At 38.2% G+C, this 22,221-nt stretch overlaps 1 protein-coding gene across 1 annotated transcript in view; it reads right to left on the bottom strand.

Annotated features, from left to right (window-relative positions):
- LOC100444401 (PZP alpha-2-macroglobulin like) overlaps positions 1-22,221 on the bottom strand; it is a 59,972-nt gene that overhangs the window by 16,956 nt on the left and 20,795 nt on the right. Inside the window, exons 14-18 of the mRNA XM_002822875.2 lie at positions 16,672-16,814; positions 15,680-15,829; positions 4,929-5,093; positions 4,369-4,474; positions 324-474 (exon numbers count right to left, since the gene is read on the bottom strand). Of these exons, the coding sequence (XP_002822921.2) occupies positions 324-474; positions 4,369-4,474; positions 4,929-5,093; positions 15,680-15,829; positions 16,672-16,814 (715 nt within the window). The remainder of the gene's footprint in view (positions 1-323; positions 475-4,368; positions 4,475-4,928; positions 5,094-15,679; positions 15,830-16,671; positions 16,815-22,221) is intronic.

Raw genomic sequence — 22,221 nt, forward strand, 5'->3', positions numbered from 1 at the left:
TTTGTTTACGTGCCTACTCCAGCCCTGATATTTACAGAAGGCTCCCTGAATGACATTAAACAGTACATATAGAACTGAATATTTATAGTTCTCATGTCTACTATTTGACAGTATCAGAAATAATTATTTTAGAATTGCTCAGCACTGAGATAATTGTATTAATAAGCCTATGCAATTGCAGCATTTTACTTAGGTCTATCCTAAAAAGTAAGAGGTTAAGATAATTATTCAGAACTTTTCAGGAAGATTATCTTAGAATTGAAAATTTTGGAGGAACCACATTCCCTCCCCTCCAGCAAATAGAGGAAAGTAAAGTTACTTACTTCACTGCCACCAACTCCCAGATCCAAGTCTCAGGAAAATAGCTTCGCACCGTTTCAGGGACTGGCCCTGAACTTTGTTCATTATTTAAGGGTATCATATTATATGCGCTTAATTGAGGAACATATGGTCTCTCTACTACTCTTAGACCTGCTAAAGTAAGAGAAAATTGTCTAGTTAGGGAAAAACATTCATTAATTTCATGGTGCACATGTGAGACGTCAGAGAACAAAATTTTCAGTTTTCCTGCTCAGACTGTCCTAAAAGTCTTGTAGAAGTTGTAGAACTTGGGAAATACTTTGTGATCCCTCATTCCCTGAAAAGAGAGGAGTCTTTGTCAAAGGTGGAAATTCTATGTATCCTAGACATAGCATAATTTGATGTGAATGGAAGCTGGAAAAACAAGATCACTTGGAGACAGTTTTATGGGTTTTGCGGCAAAGGACCAATTTTGAAATTGAGACAGTATTGCTTCATTCTTAGAGAAACTGAGCAGGAATTGTAAAATGCTCTTTAGACATTGTGAGTGGTTGCTATACTGAAAATGAAATTACCAGTGGAGTGAACAGAATTTAATGATTTACATTAAATTACTTTTACATAAATTAAATTTACATTAAATTTACATTAAATTACTGTATGGAAGTTTGCAAAACTGTTGTTCTCTGGGGAATAAGATTAGAGCATTAGATTTTATTCCACTTATTTTTTGACATCTGAAATAAACAATTCAGATGTCAAAAACAGATATTTCCATTTGGAATGACTGTATGGTTTAGACAAAGAAATCATTTACCAACGTGAGAGGGTGGAGAGCTAGACATGAAAGCAATTTTGTCCATGTTGTGCCTGAAATCATGCTTACTAATTGAATTTGATTTAAGATCTCCCTCCATGTATCCCATCTGATATTTCAGAAATACCTTGTGAAAGAATACTTATAAGGAAAAATATATTTCTAGCAATCTCACCCTAATAGTTTTCTCCACTGAAGAAAGCATCAGTAGTAATTTCTTTAGTGAATGTCATACACCTTCTTGCCCCATGTCCTTCCAAGTGGTAACGATTTCTATCTCTGACTCTGACTTCTCACTGATGTTCTGTCTTCTCTGTCTTCACTCTTATCTTAAATATTGAAATATCTAAAAGGATGATGCACCTAAATGAACTGTTTTCCATTTTCTACTGGATATGTCAAGGGCCCTCCAACTCTTCCAGTTATTGCAGTTAACAAACCATGGCATTATGTGTTATTTCAACTCCATTTGGTGGACCATGGCTATATCCTTCCTACTCTTACTGTCAACTTGACTTTCCATGTATCCTTTCATAGTCTCTGCATCAAAGTTTTATTCTTCTGCATGCCACAACTAATCATCTCTATAGTAAATGCCTTTAAATCAGTTTCCCAGGACAAAAATCTTTTTTTTTTTCTTGCTTCTTTTCCCCATTTGACTTCATGAAAATGTGTTGAACTCTGGACTAAGCCACTTATACTCTGTTTTGTTGATGATCCCAAAATACTTTCAATGAAATGTTCTGTTCATGGCTTAAAAAGGGCTGCTTAACCCAGCTTTGTAATACTTTTTTTTTGACCTTTAATACCTTCAAGCAAACAACAACAAAAACAAAAAAGCCCTGAAAATTTTCTTTTAATTTAGAATCTAATGTGATTGAGACACATATAAGATCATGTCACTCCTCTTCTGAAAAGCTTCTGATTTCACTCATAGTATAAAAGTCAAGTCCTTACTATGACCTACAAGCCCCACACAATGTGGCCTCAAGTATTGCTCTGATCTCTGTCTCCAACTGCTCACACTTTATTCATTCTGTTCCAATCACACTGGTTCCCTTTCGCTGCTTAGAGTATTTCAGGCATACTCTCACATCAAAGCCTTTGAGAGATAGACTAGTGAGGAGGTTATGAACATGAGATTTGGAATCAAACCCCCTGACTTGAATCTACCGCATGCAACATCTTATTGGCTATGAGATCTTAGTGGCTGAGTTATTTAACCTTTCGGGCCCTCAGTTTTTCCATATGAAAAATGATGTTAAAAATACCTACCTTATAAGGCTACTGCAAGAATCAAGGAAATCTATCTAAACTCATCTATCTATACCTATCCATCGATCTATCAATCATCTATCTCCCTATTATCTATCTCCTGGAGCATAGAAAGCACTGCATAAGTATTTTCTATTATTGATATTGTTTCCTATGACTATAATACTCTTCTTCCAGAGAGTCATATGGCTTGTTGTCTTCCTTCACGTTTTTGCTCAAATTTCACTCTCTTGTTAAGATCTTTACGGACCCCCACCCATTTAAATCTGCAACTTCCTTCAGTCTCAACATCCCTTCCCTACTTGATTTTTTCCATATAGTATTTATGACCTTATAGTGAGCCATATAATTTACTTGCTTATTTTGTTTATATTCTCTCTGTGTCTATTAGAACATAACCTTCACATAGTTGAATAGTTTTGTTCATAATGTTTGTTATATAATCAGAAACTATGTCAGTAAATATTGAACACATGAGTTTAAATTTGTAACTTCTTAATTTTTATAGTTTCAGGTACTAGCCATGTCTATCATTGTCTAGCATAATTTTAGTTCCTTGTTTAGTTTAATTATTATCTTTCACTCTTCTTCTCTTTTAGGCGCTACCAACGCTATTGAATTTATCTTCTTCATATGTACTGTTCTATAGCATCAAACACTTTCAGGGTGCATGATGGCTTCCCAAATAGTCATGGAAATGGCTTCATTTGCTGAAGTTATTATCAAGAAATTTCACAAGATATTTCAGTTTTCTTAGCTCTTTTATTTCCTCATATACCTGATTCATTTATAGCTAATCATTTCAATCCCTGTTGTGTATTCACCACACGTTTTAGAAGCTCTTTTTTTCCTGAGTGTTATTATATGCCCCCAATTCCATTTTTAATAAATTCAAGAACATTTCCTTCCCCCAAAACCTCCATGGTTTAAACTTGAAGTTTGTTCTATGTAAATCTCATGGCTATTTTCCTTTCCCTTATTCTCTATTCTCATTATTTATATAACATCTTAGTTACATGACAAAATCATATTTACCATTTTTGAGAAATTGTTTGAAATTTGTGCTATCATTGAAGGTATACTTAGAGATAAACAGTCCATGGCCCTTTAAAAGGTGTCATTTTCTTAATAATAAAGCTCATTTAAAGATGGATATTAATCTTAAATGCCAAGGAACATAGAAAATGCTATTTAAACAATCAAAGTTCTTAATTTGTGTTGGCACATTATATTTAGTTATCTTATTGGGCATTTTGCAAGGTCTTGAAGAGCCATTAGTCAAATTCCTTCAATTTATTAATGAAGGATTTGAGGCTTAGAGAGGAGATATGACACACCCACTTCATACATAGGACTTCTGGTTTGCAATCCGAGCATATAAATATTTGTTAGCAGATGGATGTCAGGAATATTTTGGAGAAAAAGGGAGTTGGATTCATGAGAGAGGGATGACAAATGGCTGGGTAGTGTTCAAGTGTAAGCAGACCTGGTGATGGGACAGATGTTTTAATAAGTTCAAGGGTGTTGAAAAAGGCTGCTCTATTTGAATAGTGGTTTTGGCCATGGACTATGAGATATTTCTGTGATGTTCACGTTGTTTCTTGTCACCAGTGAAGCCCTTTGTCCTTCTTTATGTTTTTTAAAATACAGCATCCCTATGAACGTCTTTCCTGTTTCCATAATCAGAAATATTCTTTCTTTCCATTGTCAGCATTTTCCCTCTCTTATGGTACATCAGAATCTTGTATTTTATCTGATTGATTTTGTACCCTGAAGTATCTGATGTGTCTAAAAAAAATCTCTGATCAGTTCTAGCTATCACCAGCTAAGTCACCTCAGCAAGAAACAATTAATTTGAATCTTGGTTTCTTTGTGTGTATAAAGTGGAAATAGGGCTACTTTATCTCATTTTAGCATTTTGGGCATAGTAATATCGTTGGACATGAAATAAAATTAAAAGCAAATTGCTATTTTACCTCCATAGTATCCTTGACCTATTGCTCCTGCAGACGTGGAGGGGATGACTGAACACGACTTTGTTTTTCGGATTTTTGAGCTAGTGAACACCTTCAATCCCATCCCCTGGAAAAAAATAATTATTCAATCTACTTGTAAGCTTGATTAGAATATATAAAACATATTATCCTTAGAGACTGCCCTATGTAATTCCAGTAGCCTTATATTAACTCTATGGCGAAACACTTGACAGTAAATATAGAGTAGTACAATTACCAAACTTATGGATTATTAAGATTTTATTCTTTATTCATTATTTTTTAGTTTGCAAAAAAAAACCCTAAATATAACTACAAAGTATCCAGATGAATAGGCAGAGGTTAGATCTAGCCCTGACTCACAAACTGAGCTTTTATGTGATCCTGACAAGAGACTTTAACCTTTTTATTGGCTTCATTTTTCTCTGCTGAAAAATGGAGAGGCAAGTCTACATAATTACTAAGATTATGAATAGATACAGAGTTTTATTAACATTCAAAAAATCACAAGCCAGCATGTTAATAAGTAGTGAGAATTTTACCTTGAGGAAGCTATAAATATCTGCTTCATCATTACTTGATAAGGGAACATAGAAGACTCCATCACGAATGAAGAAATGATGGGGACAGTGTTCTTGTTCTTCCTCCTGCTGGGCCACATTGTCAGGAAAATTGGTGAGATCCTTCACAGTTAGCAGATTATATACCTGTAGCAGTGGGGAGATCAAAGGCAGAACTGTTGCTTACTTTTCTTTTGAAATAGAATGAACTGAGAGAAATAAAATAATTATCACCAATCTTTTCTTGAGTACGTTCATGTAGTTGGTACCTTACAGGTAGTTGAAGATTTTCCGTATATTTAACAGTGTTGTTTTGTTATAAAGAAATAAAACCTACTTGGGAAAATGCTTCCAAAGATTAACAAAATCTTAAGCTATGAAGGATTAATTAAAACTTCATTGTAGAGTCTAGAGGTAAAAATAGACCAAATATAGAAAGAAGACCTAACTTGCATCTGTGTTTAATTAATACATAATGCCCTGAGGAATTTAGCTACATATTATTATTGCCACCTGTTAAACATCTATGTCTACTCAGGCTTATTCTCAGACAGAAAATCGTATAGATGGCCCATTAGAAGCAGCTGTGGTCTGCAGCACTTACGGAGTGAAATGAAAAAGCTTATTAAATTCAGCACCTTCAACTGAAATACCCAGGTTCTCACATTGGGACTGACTAGGCAAGCAACTTGAGCCACAGAGAACAATGAAAAGCAGCAGGGGTGGAGGTGGGGGAGGGCAACGGAAGGAACCCCCACCCCCAGCCAAGGGAAGCGGTGAGTGATTGTGCGACCTCGCCTGGGAAATCACACTTCTCCCAAGGATCTCTGCAACCCATGGATCAGGAGATACCCTTGTGAGCCCACGCCACCAGGGCCTTGGGTCTCATACACAGAGCTATGTGGAGTCTTGGCAGAGCAGCTGCTCAGGCACACAGAAACCCTGGAGTTTTACGTAATCCAGCCCTGGGATCCCTGGAAAGGCAGGAAATCTGTTTGTATATATCCCTAGGAAGGGGGCTGAATTCAGAGAGCCGAAGAGTATCATCCTGTGGACCCCACTTCCACAGCACCTCACAGGTTAAGACTCACTGTCTTGGAATCTCAGCCAGCCAACGGCAGTGGGTTGGAGTCCACCTGAGATGGACCTGAGTTCCTGGGGGGAGAGGTGGCTGCCATCTCTGTGGTTCTGAGGACTCAGCCACTCCAGCCTGCAGGCTTGGGGAATACAGATGGTCTGGATGAGGAAGGGTCCCCCACGATGCAGCACAGCTGCCTTGCCAGATTGTGATCAGACTGCTTCTTTAAGTGGGACCCTGATCCATTCCTCCTCATCGAGTGGGACCTTTCTGTGGGGGCTTCACGTACTCCAGCCAGGTTTCTAAAGACAGAGCTTTGATCTCTCCCTGGGACCGAGCTCCTCGGGGGCAGGGGTGTCTGCCATCTCTGCAGTTTGGTTGAATCTGCCACTCCAACCTGCTGGCTTTGGAGAATACAGGTGATCCAGATGAGGAAGGATCCCACCCAATGCAGCCCACCTGCTCTACCAAAAAGCAGCCAGTCTGCTTCTTTGAGAAGGTCCCTGATCCCATTCCTCCTGACTGGGCGAGACCTCCCAATGAGGGTCTCCAGCCACCTCCAACAGTTACATGTGGGCTGGCAACAGGTTAGTACCCCCACAGGATGGAGCTTCTAGAGGAAGGCACAGGCTGCCATCTTTGCTGTTTCGTGGCCTTTGCTGGTGATACCTCCAGGTATGGGAGAAACCAAAGCAACTGGGGTCTGGAGTGGACCCCCAGCAAACCTCAGCAGCCCTATGATAGAGTGGCTTGACTGTTAAAAGAAAAACAAACAAACAAACGGAAAACAACAGCATCAACAAAAAAGACCCAACACAAATCTAATTCAAAGGGCAGCAGCCTCAAGGATTAAAGGTAGATAAGCTCACAAAGATGAGAAAGAATTAATTCAAAAACAATGAAAACTTAAAATGCCAGAGTGTCTCTTCTTTTCCAGATGACTGTGACACCTCACCAGCAAGGGCACGGAACCGAGCTGAGGCTAAGAATTGACAGAAGTAGATGTCAGAAAGTGGATAATAATAAACTTTGCTGAGCTGTAACCCAGTGAAAAGAAGCTAAGAATCATGATAAAACAACACAGGAGCTGGTAGCCAGAATAGCCAGTTTAGAGAGGAACATAACTGACCTGATGGAGCTGAAAACCACATAACAAGAACTTCACAATGCAATCACAAGTATCAATAGCAGGATAGACCAAGAGGACGAAAGAATCTCAGAGCCTGAAGATTATCTATCTGAAATAAGACAGGCAGACTAGAATAGAGAAGAAAGAAGGAAAAGAAATGAACAAAACCTCTGAGAAATATGGGATTACGTAAAAAGACCAAACCTATGACTGATTGGGATCCTTGAAAGAGACAGGGAGAATGGAACCAAGTTGGAAAACATACTTCAGGATATCATCCAGGAGAACTTTCCCAACCTAGCAAGACAGGCCAACATTCAAATTCAGGAAATGCAGAGAAGGCCAGTAAGATACTCCACAAGAAGATCAACCCAAAGACACAAAATTGTCAGATTCTCCAATGTCAGAATGAAAGAAACCATGTTAAGGGCAGCTAGAGAGAAAGGCCAGGTCACCTACAAGAGGAAACATATCATACTAACAGTGGATCTCTCCGCCAAAACCACGGAAGCCAGAAGAAATTGGGGGCCAATATTCAACATTCTAAAAGAAAATAATTTCCAACCCAGAATTTTATACCTGGCCAAACTAAGCTTCATAAGCAAAGGAGAAATAAGATTCTTTTCAAACAAGTGAATGGTTAGGAAATTTATCAACACAAGGCCTGCCTTGCAAGAGCTCCTGAAGAAAGCACTACTTTTGGAAAAGAAAGACCATTACCAGCCACTACAAAAACACACTGAAGTACACAGGCCAGAACACTATGAAGCAATCACATAAACAAATCTGCAAAAAAGCATAATGATGACAGGATCTAATTCACACATAAAAATACTAACCTTAAATGTAAATGGGCTAAATGCCCCAGTTAAAAGACACAGAATGGCAAGCTGAATAAAGAGCCAAGACCCATCATCAGTATGCTTTTCTTCAAGAGACTCATCTCATATGCAAGGACAGACACAGGCTCAAAATAAAGGGATGGAGGAAAATTTACCAAGCAAATGGAAAACAGAAAAAAGCAATCCTAGTTTCTGACAAAACAGACTTTAAACCAACGAAGATCAAATAAACAAAGAAGGGTAGTATATAATAGTAAAGGATTCAATTCAACCAGAAGAGCTAACTATCTTAAATATATATGCACCCAATACAGAAGCACCCAGATTCATAAAGCAAGTTCTTATATACCTACAAAGAGACTTAGACTCCCACACAATAATAGCGAGAGACTTTAACACACCACTGACAATATTAGACGGATGATTAAGACAGAAAATTAACAAAGATATTTAGGACCTGAACTCAACTCTGGATCAAGTGGACTGATAGATATCTACAGAACTCTCCATCAAAATTCAACAGAATATACATTCTTCTCATTGCCACATGGCATTTATTCTAAAATTGATCACATAATTGGAAGTAAAACACTCCTCAGCAAATGCACAAGAACTGAAATCATAACAGTCTTTCAGATGACAGTGCAATCAACTTAGATCGCAAGATTAAGAAATTCACTCAAAACCACACAGCTATATGGAAATTGAATAAACTGCTCCTGAATGACCCTTGGGTAAACAATGAAATTAAGGCAGAAATCAAGAAGTTATTTGAAACTAATGAGAACAAAGAGACAATGTACTGCAATCTCTGGGATGCAGCTAAAACAGTGTTAAGTGGGAAATTTATAGCACTAAGTGCCTGCATCCAAAAGCTAGAAAGATATCAAATCAACAACCTAACATCTCAACTAAAAGGACTGTAGACCCAAGAGCATACAAACCCCAAAGCTAGCAGAAGACAAGAAATAGCAAAGATCAGAGCTGAGCTGAAGGAGATAGAGACGTGAAAAATCCTCTTAAAAAAACAATGAATCCAGGAGCTGGTTTTTTGAAAAAAAGTTAATAAAATAGATAGACTGCTAGCTAGACTAATAAAGAAGAAAAAAAGAAAAGAATCAAGTAGACACAATCAGAAATGATAGGGGACTATCACCACTGACCTCACAGAAATGGAAACAACCATCAGCAAATACTATAAACACCTCTGTCTACATAAGCTAGAAAATCTAGAAGAAATGGATAAATTACAGGACACATACACCCTCCCAAGACTGAACCAGGAAGAAATTGAATATTTGAATAAACCAATAACGAGTTCTGAAATTGAGGCAGTAATAAATAATCTACCAACCAAAAAAGCCCAGGACCAGATGGATTCATAGCTGAATTCTACCATAGGTACCAAGAAGAGCTGGTACCATTTCTACTAAAACTATTCCAAAAATTGAAAAGGAGGGACTCCTTCCTAACTCCTTCTATGAAGCCACTGTCATCTTGATACCAAAACCTGGCAGAGTCACAACAAAAAAAGAAAGCTTCAGGCCAATATCCCTGATGAACATTGATGCAAAAATCCTCAACAAAATACTTGCAAACCAAATCCAGCAGCACATCAAAAAGCTTATCCACCACAACCAAGTAGGCTTCATCCCTGGGATGCAAGCTTGGCTCAACATACACAAATCAATAAATGCGATTCATTACATAAAAGAACTAAAGACAAAAACCACATGATTATCTCAATAGGTGCAGAAAAGGCCTTTGATAAAATTCAACATCCCTTTATGTTAAAAACTCTCAATAAACTAGGTATTGAAGGAACATACCTCATAAGAGCCATATATGACAAACACACAGCCAATATCATACTGAATGGGAAAAAGCTGGGAGCGTTCCCCTTGAAAACTGGCACAAGACAGGGAAGCCCTCTCTCACCACTCCCATTCAACATAGTATTGGAATTTCTGGCCAGGGCAATCAGGCAAGAGAAATAAATAAATTGTATTCGAATAGGAAGAGAAAAAGTCAAATTATCTTTATTTGATTTTACATCTAGAAAACCCCATTATCTCAGTCCAAAAGATTCTTAAGCTGATAAGCAACTTCAGCAAAATCTCAGGATACAAAATCAGTGTGCAAAAATCACAAGCATTTCTATACACCAACAACAGGCAAGCAGAGATCCAAATCATGAATGAACTCCCATTCACAATTGCTACAGAAAGAATAAAATACCTAGGAATAGAGCTAACAAGGGAAGTGAAGGACCTCTTCAAGGAGAACTACAAACCACTGCTCAAGGATATCATACAGGACACAAATAAATGGAGAAACATTCCATCCTCATGCATAAGAAGAATCAATGTAATGACGATGGCCATACTGCCCAAAGTATTTTATAGATTCAATGCTATTCCCATTAAACTACCATTGACATTCTCCAGAGAATTAGAAAAATCTATTTTAAAATTCATATGGAACCAAAAAAGAGCCTGAATTGCCAAGACAATTCTAAGCAAGAAGAACAAAGCTGGAGGTATCATGTTACCTGACTTCAAACTTTACTACAAGGTTACAGTAATCAAAACAGCATGGTACTGGTACAAGAACAGACACAGACCAACGGTACAGAATAGAGAACTCAGAGATAAAACCGCAAACCTACAACCATCTGATCTTTGACAAACTTGACAAAAACAAGCAATGAGGAAAGGCCACCCTATTTAATAAATGGTGCTGGGAATGCTGGCTAGCCTTATGCAGAAAATTGAAATGGGACCCCTTCCTTACACCATATACAAAAATTAACTCAAGATGAATTAAATACTTAAATGTGAAACCCAAAACTATAAAGACCCTTGAAGAAAATCTAGGCAATATCATTCAGGAGATAGGTGCAGGCAAAGATTCCATGATGAAAATGCCAAAAGCAACTGCAACAAAAGCAAAAATTGGCAAATGAGATATAATTAAATTAAAGAGCTTCTGCACAGCAAAAGGAACTGTCATTAGAGTGAACAGACAACTTAAAGAATGGGAGAAAATTTTCCCAATCTATCCACCTGAGAAAGGCCTAATATCCAGAGTCTACAAGGAACTTAAACAAATTTACAAGAAATAAAAACCCATTAAAAAGTGGGCAAAGGACATGAACAGACAATTCTCAAAAGAAAACATACATGCAGGCAACAAACATATGAAAAAAAGCTCAACATCGCTAATCATTAGAGAAATGCAAATCAAAATCACAATGAGATACCATCTCACACCAGTCAGAATGGCTGCTATTAAAAAGTCAAAAAACAACAGATGCTGGTGAGGTTGCAGAGAAAAAGGAATGCTTTTTTACTGTTGGTGGGAGTGTAAATTAGTTCAACCACTGTGGAAGAAAGTGTAGTGATTCCTCAAAGACCCAGAGGCAAAAATATCATTTGACTCAGCAATTCCATTACTGGGTGTATAGCCATAGGAATATACATTATTCTGTTGTAAAGATACATGCATGCATATATTCACTGCAGCACTACTCACGATAGCAAAGACATGGAATCAATCTAAATGCCCATCAATGATAGACTGGACAAAGAAAATGTGGTACATATACACAATGGAATACTACGCAGCCATAAAAAGGATGAGTTCATGTCCTTTGCAGGGACATGAATAGAGCTGAAAGCCATTATCCTCAGCAAGCTAACACAGGAACAGAAAACTAAACACTACATGTTCTCACTTATCAGTGGGAGCTGAATGATGAGAACACATGGGGGAGAACAACACTCACTCTGGCCTATTAGAGGGTAGGGTGTGGGGAGGGAGAGCATCAACAAGAATAACTAATGGATGCTGGGCTTAATATCTAGGTGATGGGTTGATCTATGCAGCAAATCACCATGGCACATGTTTACCTATGTAACAACCCTTCACATCCTGCACTTGTACCCCTGAAGTTAAAATAAAAGTTGAAGAAATAAATAAATAAATAAAACACAGTCCATATTCAAAATAAAAATAAAAGAACCACACAGGCACATAAATGAACTTATGCCATTATATTGGATAGACCACTGTCTATGCAGTGTACTTTTTATGGAAAATGGATGACTCAACAGATTCAAGAACTCACAGGGCAGGGCCAGAGGCCTGAATATTTATCCCTGGACAGATGTAAGATTGAGTCAGAGAACTTCCATTTGCCAGGCTTGATCTCAGAGTAATTATGGACGAGTAACCCCTGAGTACCTCTTGTTTCCCCTTTTTTGAACAGAAGTGTCAACAGTGATTATTCTATGCCAGTTCCACCATTGTATGTTGAGGGTGTGGGGCCAAATAACTTGAGTACGTTTTAGTTCGATGTCTTTGTATCTAGAGGTATTGTACCTGAGGAATCACACCTGAGAGGCATTATCTGTATTTGGACCTGATTTAAATGATATTTAGCCCTTGAGCTGTTCCTATTTTACAATGAGAATCTCAGAGAGAGGATAGGGTATATTTTACATGTGAGAGCTCATGAATTTCTGGGGATCAGAGGTCAGGCTGTGGAGACAGCTTCCAAAATTGCCCACAACAATCTCTGCCTCCTGGTATTCATGCCCTAACATTGTTCATCGCACAATGAATAGGGTTGACTTCTATAGCCAATGGGATATTGTGGAAATGAGGGGACATGTCTTTCAGGCCTAGGTCATAAAAGATATTGCAACTTTAGCACTCTTGGAACGCATTAGCCCTCTTGGATCACATGCTCTGGAGAAAATCAGTTGTCACATTATGGGACACCAGCAGGCCTAGGACCTCTGTGTGGTGAGGAACTGAGGCCTCCTGCCAATAGCTCTCAAGAAACCTGTCTTGGAAGCAGATCTTCCAACCTCTGTCAAGCTGTCAGGTGGCTGCAGCTTTGGCTGCCATGTTAATCACAACCACGACAGGTCACAAGCTAGACCCACCTAGCAAAGCTCCTCTGAATTCCTGACTCACAGAAATTGCATGTGATAATAAATGCTTATTGTTTTAAGCCACTAGGTTTTGAAGAAAATTGTTATGCAGCAGTAGATAGTTAACACAAACACCCTTTCTACTTCTTTATTTACCTTTGTTTTTGAGTAGAATTAAATAGGTACATAAATGAACATGTATTATTTATATTGGGAGAACTAATGATTTTTATTATTATTCAAAGCGACCAAGCTTAAACGTTTCTATAACTTTATCATCTGAAATCTTCAGTTATGTTCATAATTCCTTCTCACTTCCACAACACTCAAAGTTTACCAAACCTTACTGAAGTGACTGTTAAATTTATGTGACTAAACAGAATAAGACAGACATAAACTGTTGAAAGGTAGACTAAATTCCTGTACTACATGCTGAAATTAATAGCTTAGACTAGACTGCCATAAATACAGAGTGTAAAAATATCAGGCATATTTCCAAAGAAAGCACTCAGAGACAAAGTTTTCTTGTTTCAGGTTAATTTCTTGTTGTTTCTTCTAACTAAAATACAGAAATATAGTCATTTTCTCTTGCATAATAACTATTATGCTATGAGGAGATATTTTAACCTATTAATAAAATACAAATCAAGATCAAGAAAAATTTCGATTATAGCAATCCCCCAATCTGCGGTTTTGGTTTCCAAGATTTCCATTATCTGTGGTCAACTGTGATCCAAAAATATTAAATGGAAAATCCAGAAATAAACAATTCATACTTTTTAAATTGCTGCCATTTTGAGCAGCATGGCGAAATCTCACACTTTCCTGCTTCATCTTGCTCGGGATATGAATTCTCTGTTTTTCTGGTGGATCCACACTGTAGCCACTCCCTGCCCCTTAGTCACCTAGAATCCTCAGTTACAAGATTGTCACAGTATCACAGTGCTTGTGTTCAGGTCGCCCCTATTTTACTTCATCATGGCCCCAGTGCACCAGAGTATTGATGCTGGCCATTGGGAGGTGAAAGAGAAGCTGTAAAGTGCTTCCTTTAGGTGAAAAGGTGAAAGTTCTCCACTTAATAAGGAAAGAAAAAATAATGTATGCTGAGGTTCCTAAGATCTACGGTAAGAACGAATCTTCTGTCTATCAAATTGTTAAGAAGGAAAAAGAAAATCATGCTTGTTTTGCTGTCAGATCTCAAACTACAAAAATTATGGCTACAGCATGCGATAAGTGCTTTGTAAAGATGGAAAAGGCATTAAATTTGTGGGTGGAAGACAGGAACAGAAATGTGTTCCAGCTGATGGTCATTGGGTTCAGTGCTATCTGCAGTTTCAGACACCCACTGAAGGTCTTGGGACACACCCCTGCAGATCAGGGAGCACTAGTGGATATGCTCCAACCTGAAGAATGTTAATTTTGATAATTAAAAATAGGACAGGGTTCTCGGATATAGTCATCTCACAGTTTAAAATTTTAATAGACATGAAATAGAAACTAGAATAAACAAAAGAAACTTTCATATTACTAATTTACCAACCAACATTGAAAGGTAATAATACCTCCCAAACAGATAAGTTGATTGACCCTTTTAAATGGTGATTCATGAGGGAGTTAAAGCTATAAAATTTCTCATAACTTTTTATCAATGATCAAATCATAACATTACTTTTTCTGGCATTATGTTAAAAAATTCCAAATGTGAGTAATCTAGTTTTAAATAGGTTAGACAAGTAGTTTCTGAACTTTTCCCTTCCTTCTGATAATTATTCTTCAAAAATCCCATATTAGATATTATTTTCTCCAAATGGCAATTATTAACCAATGTTCACCTTTTATTTTGCTGATCCACCTATATCCTTTTTTTATTGCCTCTCTCTAAGGACAAGGACTGTGATATGTTTCCTTCTGTTTCCCCAGCTTTTACAATAGATCCAGCATGTAGTAAGCTTGAAATAATAATAATAAAATAAATAAATCATCACGACATGCCAAATGTCACCCCCATTAATTAATATAACTATAGTAAAAAGCAGATAATTAAAATTTTAGTCTGTGAATCAACATGGCTAACAAAGGTGTAGTAGGTCATTTTTTAAAAGTAGAAAATAATTTGTAAATCACTTATTACCACTTTCACAGATCCCAACAACTCTACAGACATAAATAGTTAGATCTGTTAAAAGGTACATGACTTCCCTTATGTCTGCAGGTATTAATTTTGTAACAAGCTTACCTACTCCAGTGACCAAAAGTGATTCTATTTAGACAGGATCCAAATTATCTAATACTTTGGCAACACATTAATTTACTCATTTTTTTAAACATGACTATCACATAGGTGGGGAATCTTAACAAAATATAGCTTTCATTAAGATCACTGTAAGACATTAATAACTGAGGTTAAGATTTGATTCTTTACAGAAATAGAAGCTGTGTCATAGAAGGAATCAAACTTGCAGGCAGATTCAGAATTGCAGAATCACATCTCAGCTTATGCCACTTATCTTGAACAAATCTCTCAACTATACTGAATCCACTTTTCTAATCTTAAAACGGGACTATTATTCTCCGGAATGTTGGGCAGATTAAGTGAGAAAACCTACATGAGACGGCTTGAGAAACTATCAAGTACTCCGCAAGTGGTAAGTATTTTTACTGTTACATTCTACTCCCAATAGAGGCTTCTTGATCTGAGCCTCTGGAATGGCCCTTCCTGGTCCCCAAGGCCGCTGGAAACTCACTGAGGACGCGGAGAGCTCAGCCTCAGGCTTCATGAGCAGCACACTTTGGTCCACAGCACGAAGGGCACAGAGGGACTGCGGAGCAGCTGCTACTTGCAGGTGGGCATGTGAGGCTGGGGGACTTTGTGCTGGGCTGAAGCTCAAATCCACCTGTGGGAAATGAAGGAAACATCAACCAGCGTTTTCTCTACTTCTGTGATCTTGCAGTCACCTGCATTTCCTAAGTCACCCTTATATTCAGTTCATACGACTATGTTGGTAATGTCAGTCAGAAACCTATTTTTACAACTTTCCTTCACTTTAAAAATAGAAAATAATTTGTAAATCACTTATTACCACTTTCACAGATCCCAACAACTCTAGAGACATAAATAGTTAGATCTGTTAAAAGGTACATGACTTCCCTTATGTTTGCAAGTATTAATTTTATAAAAAGCTTACCTACTCCAGTGACCAAAAGTGATTCTATTTAGACAGGATCCAAATGATCTAATACTTTGGCAACACATTAATTTACTCACTCTTTTAAACATGACTATTACATAAGTGGGGAATCTTAACAAAATATAGCTTCTCGGTAGCTTAGTCTTGTCCTAAGGAGATAACTGAGGCAGAATAAGGATAGATACCTTGTTTGATTTTTAGATGGCCATTTTTATTTCTGACACATGATAAGGTAATTCTAGGTGTTTGCACTTATTCTTCAGGTTTTGGGAACTTTTGAGTCTTAGCATTTTACATACTCACACAATTGAATCAGCAGAGAAGAGCATCATGAACACAAAATTGATTGTATTTTATTTGGTAGCAGCTTTGTGTAATTGAAAAAGTGCTGTACTAGATCCCTAGAAATTTGGGTCTGCCATAAACTTGTTGGGAACTGTTGGGCAACTCATTTTACTTTTCTGGACTCAGTTTTCTCTGGGGTAAAATAGATGGCACCTACAGTATCATTTATTTGTGTTCTTTTAATTTTATGTTAAATCACTCACCTTGTTGGCTAGACAGTTTTCAATCTCAAATTTGTCAGAGTCTCCAACAACTTCTCCATCTGGTAAAATGGCAAAGATGAACATTCGTGCAATGGGGGCGATGTCTGACTCCACAGGGAAGGATAAGACAAAACTGCCGTTCACTGGAACATGGAGAGAGTGGGACAAAATGGTCATAAGTCAGGACACTATTGCTTGGTCTTAGCCAGTTTAAAACTGCATCCATTCATTCAATGGCTTAGTCTCTCTATGTGCCATTAGTTATTTGGTGAAATTAGTAGGCCAATGTCTCCCTTCAGAACTTTAATTATGGCATAAGTTAACAAAGTTCCTTTCACTCACATCTTTTTTATTTGATATTCCACTTAACTGTTGCCTAAATCAATTAAATATCAGTAGCTCCAAATTTTCTGCATATGTACGTGACAACTATTTTGTTTACATTTCAGACTAGAGGTGATTCTCAATTTAAATATAGAGCTATAATTTGTAAGATATAATGAGTTTATTTTGTCATATATGACTTTTAAAAAGCTCTGTGTGTAAAAAAAAAAAGTTCATACTAATTGAGCTTCCTAAAAGAATACTTGATTCTTGGAGTTTTCATTGCAGTGTTAAACTCTTATAAGTACATTAGTATATTTCTACTGGAAGCATTAAATGGTACCAGATAACACTTCAGAAAATACATTACATTTTAAAGCAGGGTGAAGGGCCACCAGGTAGTTACAAAAGGGCAACAACAAAAGTTCCATTTTCTGAATGGTCCACTGGGGACTTGAGTAGATGGCCCACATTTAGTTGAATAATGGTAATTATAAAACCACGAGAGACTTAATGACTGAAAAGTTTCTGAGATGTCTGTACATAAAGGACAGATACTCTCTGGTATTATTTCCATGTCTTCCTTTTCTCTACATCCCTCCTGTCCCAGATTCCCAGCTATATGGCTTTAAATTCCTGTGTTTCCAAGTTCTCTCCCAGTAACATATTCTTGGCGCAGTTAGACAATACATAGGATAACAGAGTCTCTCGACATTGTTGAAAATCAAAATAATGTAGGACAAGGACAATTGTAGAAGAACTATAATTGATTTTATTTTTTCTTAACCATATGAATTAAAAATTAAGTCTAATATCCTTAGGAATATTTTACAAAGTATAATATCAGGATGAACAAGGCTACCTATCTAATACACAACATGAAGACTGTGGTTAATAAAATGGTACTATATTTTAGATTTTTGCCAAATGAGTGCATTTTAGCTGTTCTTGCCATACACACACAAATGAGTAAGTAGGTGAGATGATGGCCATGTTACTTTGCATCACTATAGTAGTCATTTTATTATCTATATGTGTCCCATAACGTTATGTTGTACACCTTAAATAAATGTAATTTTTTTTTGAGACAGGGTCTTGCTCTGTTGCCCAGGCTGAAATGCAGTGGTGCAATCATAGCTCACTGCAGCCTCGAATTTCTGGGCTCAAGTGATTGTACTGCCTCAGCCTCCCCAGTAGCTGGGACTATAGGTGCACAACACCACGTTTGGCTAATTTTTTATATATTTTTGTAGAGATAGGGTCTTGCTATGTAGCCCAGGCTGGTCCCAAACTCCTGGGTTCAAGCAATCCTCCCAAAATGCTGCAATTACAGGCAGCAGCCACTGTGCCCGGCCAAAATTTACTTTTTTAAAATGATTATATTAAAGCCTGAGATTGGTGGCGCTCAATTAAAAATTGTTATAACTCTACGTAGAATATGGAATTTTTCCAACTTCGTGCAAATTTGACTTTAGCTTAACATTACTTATTTTGTATCACTATGTGTTTATACTGCAAAGCTCTTAAGTTTGGGAAGAAAGGAAGTTTAAAATATCCTTAAGGCAGTGTTATGCCATTCATATTTCTGTTCAGTTGGACAGATCAAGTTTTAGCTCAGACCTCAAAAAGGAAATAAGCTCCCCTTCTAAAAGGAAGGAAGCCCTTTTATCACTGTGTCTTGAGTTCAACAAGGAAGGTGGGGTAGATTGAAATGTCATAAAACCAGAAAAAAAATTATGGTGACTTTATGTAAAGAATAGTGGTAGGAAATTAAAGCTTTTAATAATAAAATTTGCCAGCACATGTGTGTGTGTGCACCCTGCCTTGCCACTGCTGGCAGCGTGAGTGTCCTCCATCACCCCTACTCCTACCACACAGCCACTGACATCAGAGCATTCGCAGGCACTAAGCTCGTCAACCCCACCCCTGCCAGCACCCTGCCCCTGCAATGGAGCTGCCAGTGCAAAACTAGGCACAAAACACACAAACCCACTCCTAGCCATGTACAGACACTGCCACCAGTGTGAATGCACACAGAAGGTTCATATAGTCCTGCACCCACCAGTGCCCCACCCCCATGCTAACACCACTGTCAGTGCAAATGCATGCACAGTTGCTAGTGGGGATCCCCCAATCCCCTGAGTCATACTGCCATGATCACTGCTATGAATGCCTGCACAAAGGCCAGCAATCTGGGACCTGCTAGCACCCTGCCACAGCTGATGAGCATGTACCCCACTACCCTGCCACTGCCATGCTGCTGGTACATGTGAATGAGGAGGGATCCCACTGCAACCATACTGCAAAGTGCTTTGGCTGACATCACCCATGGGAGTGTTGTGACCAGTGGTCTGGGAGCACCTTGGTCCCTTCAGTGCAGCATGTTCTTAATCTCAATGAGCCAGAGAACAAAGTTGGAGCCAGATACCAGTTCCCCAGAGTTACAGCATGCAATCCAGTAGCCCTGAACTGAGCCTTGCCCCTCCCTGCCTCCACTGCCCCCGAATCTTCTGGTAACAAAGTCAGTTGACTGAACTCACCTTATACCACAATCAAACCTCCAAGGTCATCGAATAGGATAAAAGGAAAAAATCAAAACAACAGCAATTTCTAAGAGTGAAGGAACATCAGCCCACAAAGATGAGAAAGAACAAGCACAAGAACTCTGACAACTCAAAAAGCCAGAGCATCTTCTTTCCTCCAAACAATCACATCAGTTCTCCAGCAAGGGTTCTTAACTGGGCTGAGATGGCTGAAATGACAGAAATATAATTCAGACTATGGATAGGAATGAAGGTCATTGAAATTCAGGAGAATGTTGAAACCTAATCTAAGGAAGCTAAGAATCACAATAAAATGATGCAGGAGCTGACAGACAAAATAGCCAGTATAGAAAAGAACATAACCAACCTGACAGAGCTGAACAACAGTCTACAAGAATTTCATAATGCAATCACAAGTATTAACAGCAGAACAGACCAAGTTGAGGAAAGAATCTCAGAGCCACAAAATTGACTTTCTGCAATACAACAGTCAGACAAGAATAAAGAAAGAAGAATGAAAAGGAATAAACAAAACCTCTGAGAAATCTGGGATTATGTATGTAAAAAGACTAAATCTACAACTCCTTGATGTCCCTGAAAGAGATGAGCATAATGAAAGCAACTTGGAAAACATATTTTAGGATATCATCCATGAGAACTTCTGCTCCTAGATAGAGAGGCCAAATTCATATTCAGGAAATGAAGAGAACCCCAAAATATACTTCACAAGAAAGTCATCCCTAAGACACACAATCATCAGATTCACCAAGGTTGAAATGAATGAAAAAAAATGTTAAAGGCAGCTAGAGAGAAAGGACAAATCACCTACAAAGGGAAGCCCATCAGACTAATGGTGGGCCTCTTAGCAGACACCCTACAAGCCATAAGAGATTGGGGGCCTATGTTCAACATTCTTTTCTTTTGTTTTGTTTTCTTTTCTTTTTTTTTTCTTGACAGAGTCTCAGTCTGTCACCAGGCTGGAGTGCAGTGGTGCGATCTCGGCTCACTGCAACCCCCACCTCCCAGGTTCAAACAGTTCTCCTGCCTCAGCCTCCCGAGTAGCTGGGACTACAGGCGTGCACCACCACACCTGGCTAATTTTTATATTTTTAGTAGAGATGGGGTTTCACCATGTTGGCCAGGATGGTCTCGATCTCCTGACTTCATGATCTGACCACCTTGGCCCCCCAAAGTGCTGGGATTACAGGTATGAGCCACTGCACCTGGCCAACATTCTTAAAGAAAATAAATTCCAACCAAGAATTTAATATCTAGCCAAACTAAACTTCGTAAGTGAAGGAGCAATAAGATGCTTCTCAGACAAGGAAATGCTGAGGGAATTTGTTACCACCAGATCCATCTTACAAGAGCTCCAGAAAGAAGCACTGAATATAAAAAGGAAAGAATATTACCAGCCACTACAAAACCACACTGAAGTACACAGACCAGTGACACTATAGAGCAGCTACACAAACAAGTTGACAAACAGCTAACAACATGATGACAGATTCAAATTCACACATCTCAATATTAACCTCTAATGTAAACAGACTAAATGCCCTAATTAAGAGGCACAGAGTGGCAAGCCAGATGAAGAAGCAAGACTCAGTGGTATGCCGTCTTTAAGAGACCCGTCTCACATGCAATGACACCCATAGGCTCAAGATAAAGGAAAGGAGAAAAATCTGTCAAGCAAATGGAAAATAGAAAAAAGCAGGGGTTGTCAAATGCCCATCAATGATAGACTGGATAAAGAAAATGTGGCACATATACACCATGGAATACTATGCAGCCATAAAAAAGGATGAGTTCATGTCCTTTCCAGAGACATGGATGAAGCTGGAAACTGTCATTCTCAGCAAACTAACACAAGAACAGAAAGCCAAAAACCACATGTTCTCACTCGTAAGTGGGAGTTGAAAAATGAGAACACATGGACACAGGGAGGGGAACATCACACACTGGGGCCTGTCAGGGGGTCGGGGGCTGGGGGAGGGATAGCATTAGGAGAAATACCTAATGTAGATGACAGGCTGATGGGTGCAGCAAACCACCATGGCATGTGTATACCTATGTAACAAACCTGCATGTTCTGCCCATGTACCCCAGAACTTAAAGTATAATTTAAAAAAAAAAAGAGAAAAGCAGGGGTTGCAATACTAATTTCAGACAAAACAGACTTTAAACCAAGAAAGTTCAAAAAAAAAAAAAAGACAAAGAAGGGAATTGCATAATGGTAAAGGGTTTAATTCAACAAGAAAACCTAACTGAACAAAATCTATATGCACCCAACACAGGAGCACCCAGATTCATAAAACAAGTGCTTAGAGACCTTCAAAGAGACTTAGACTCCCACACAATAATATTGAGAAACTTCAACACTCCACAGACAGTATTAGACAGATCATCAAGGCAGAAAATTAACAAAGACATTTAGGATCTGAACTCAGCACTGGACCCAAATGGATCTGATAGACATCTACAAAACTATCGACCACAAAACAACAACACATACATTCTTCTCAACTACACATGGCACTACTCTAAAACCGATCACACAATCAGACATAAAACTATCCTCAGCAAATTTAAAAAAATGAAATCATACACTCCACACTCTCGGAATGCCATATGATTAACATAGAATTCAATAAGAAGAAAATCACTCAAAACCATACAATTA

Source organism: Pongo abelii, chromosome 10 (genome assembly GCF_028885655.2).
Source record: "Pongo abelii isolate AG06213 chromosome 10, NHGRI_mPonAbe1-v2.0_pri, whole genome shotgun sequence".
Taxonomy (NCBI): domain Eukaryota; kingdom Metazoa; phylum Chordata; class Mammalia; order Primates; family Hominidae; genus Pongo; species Pongo abelii.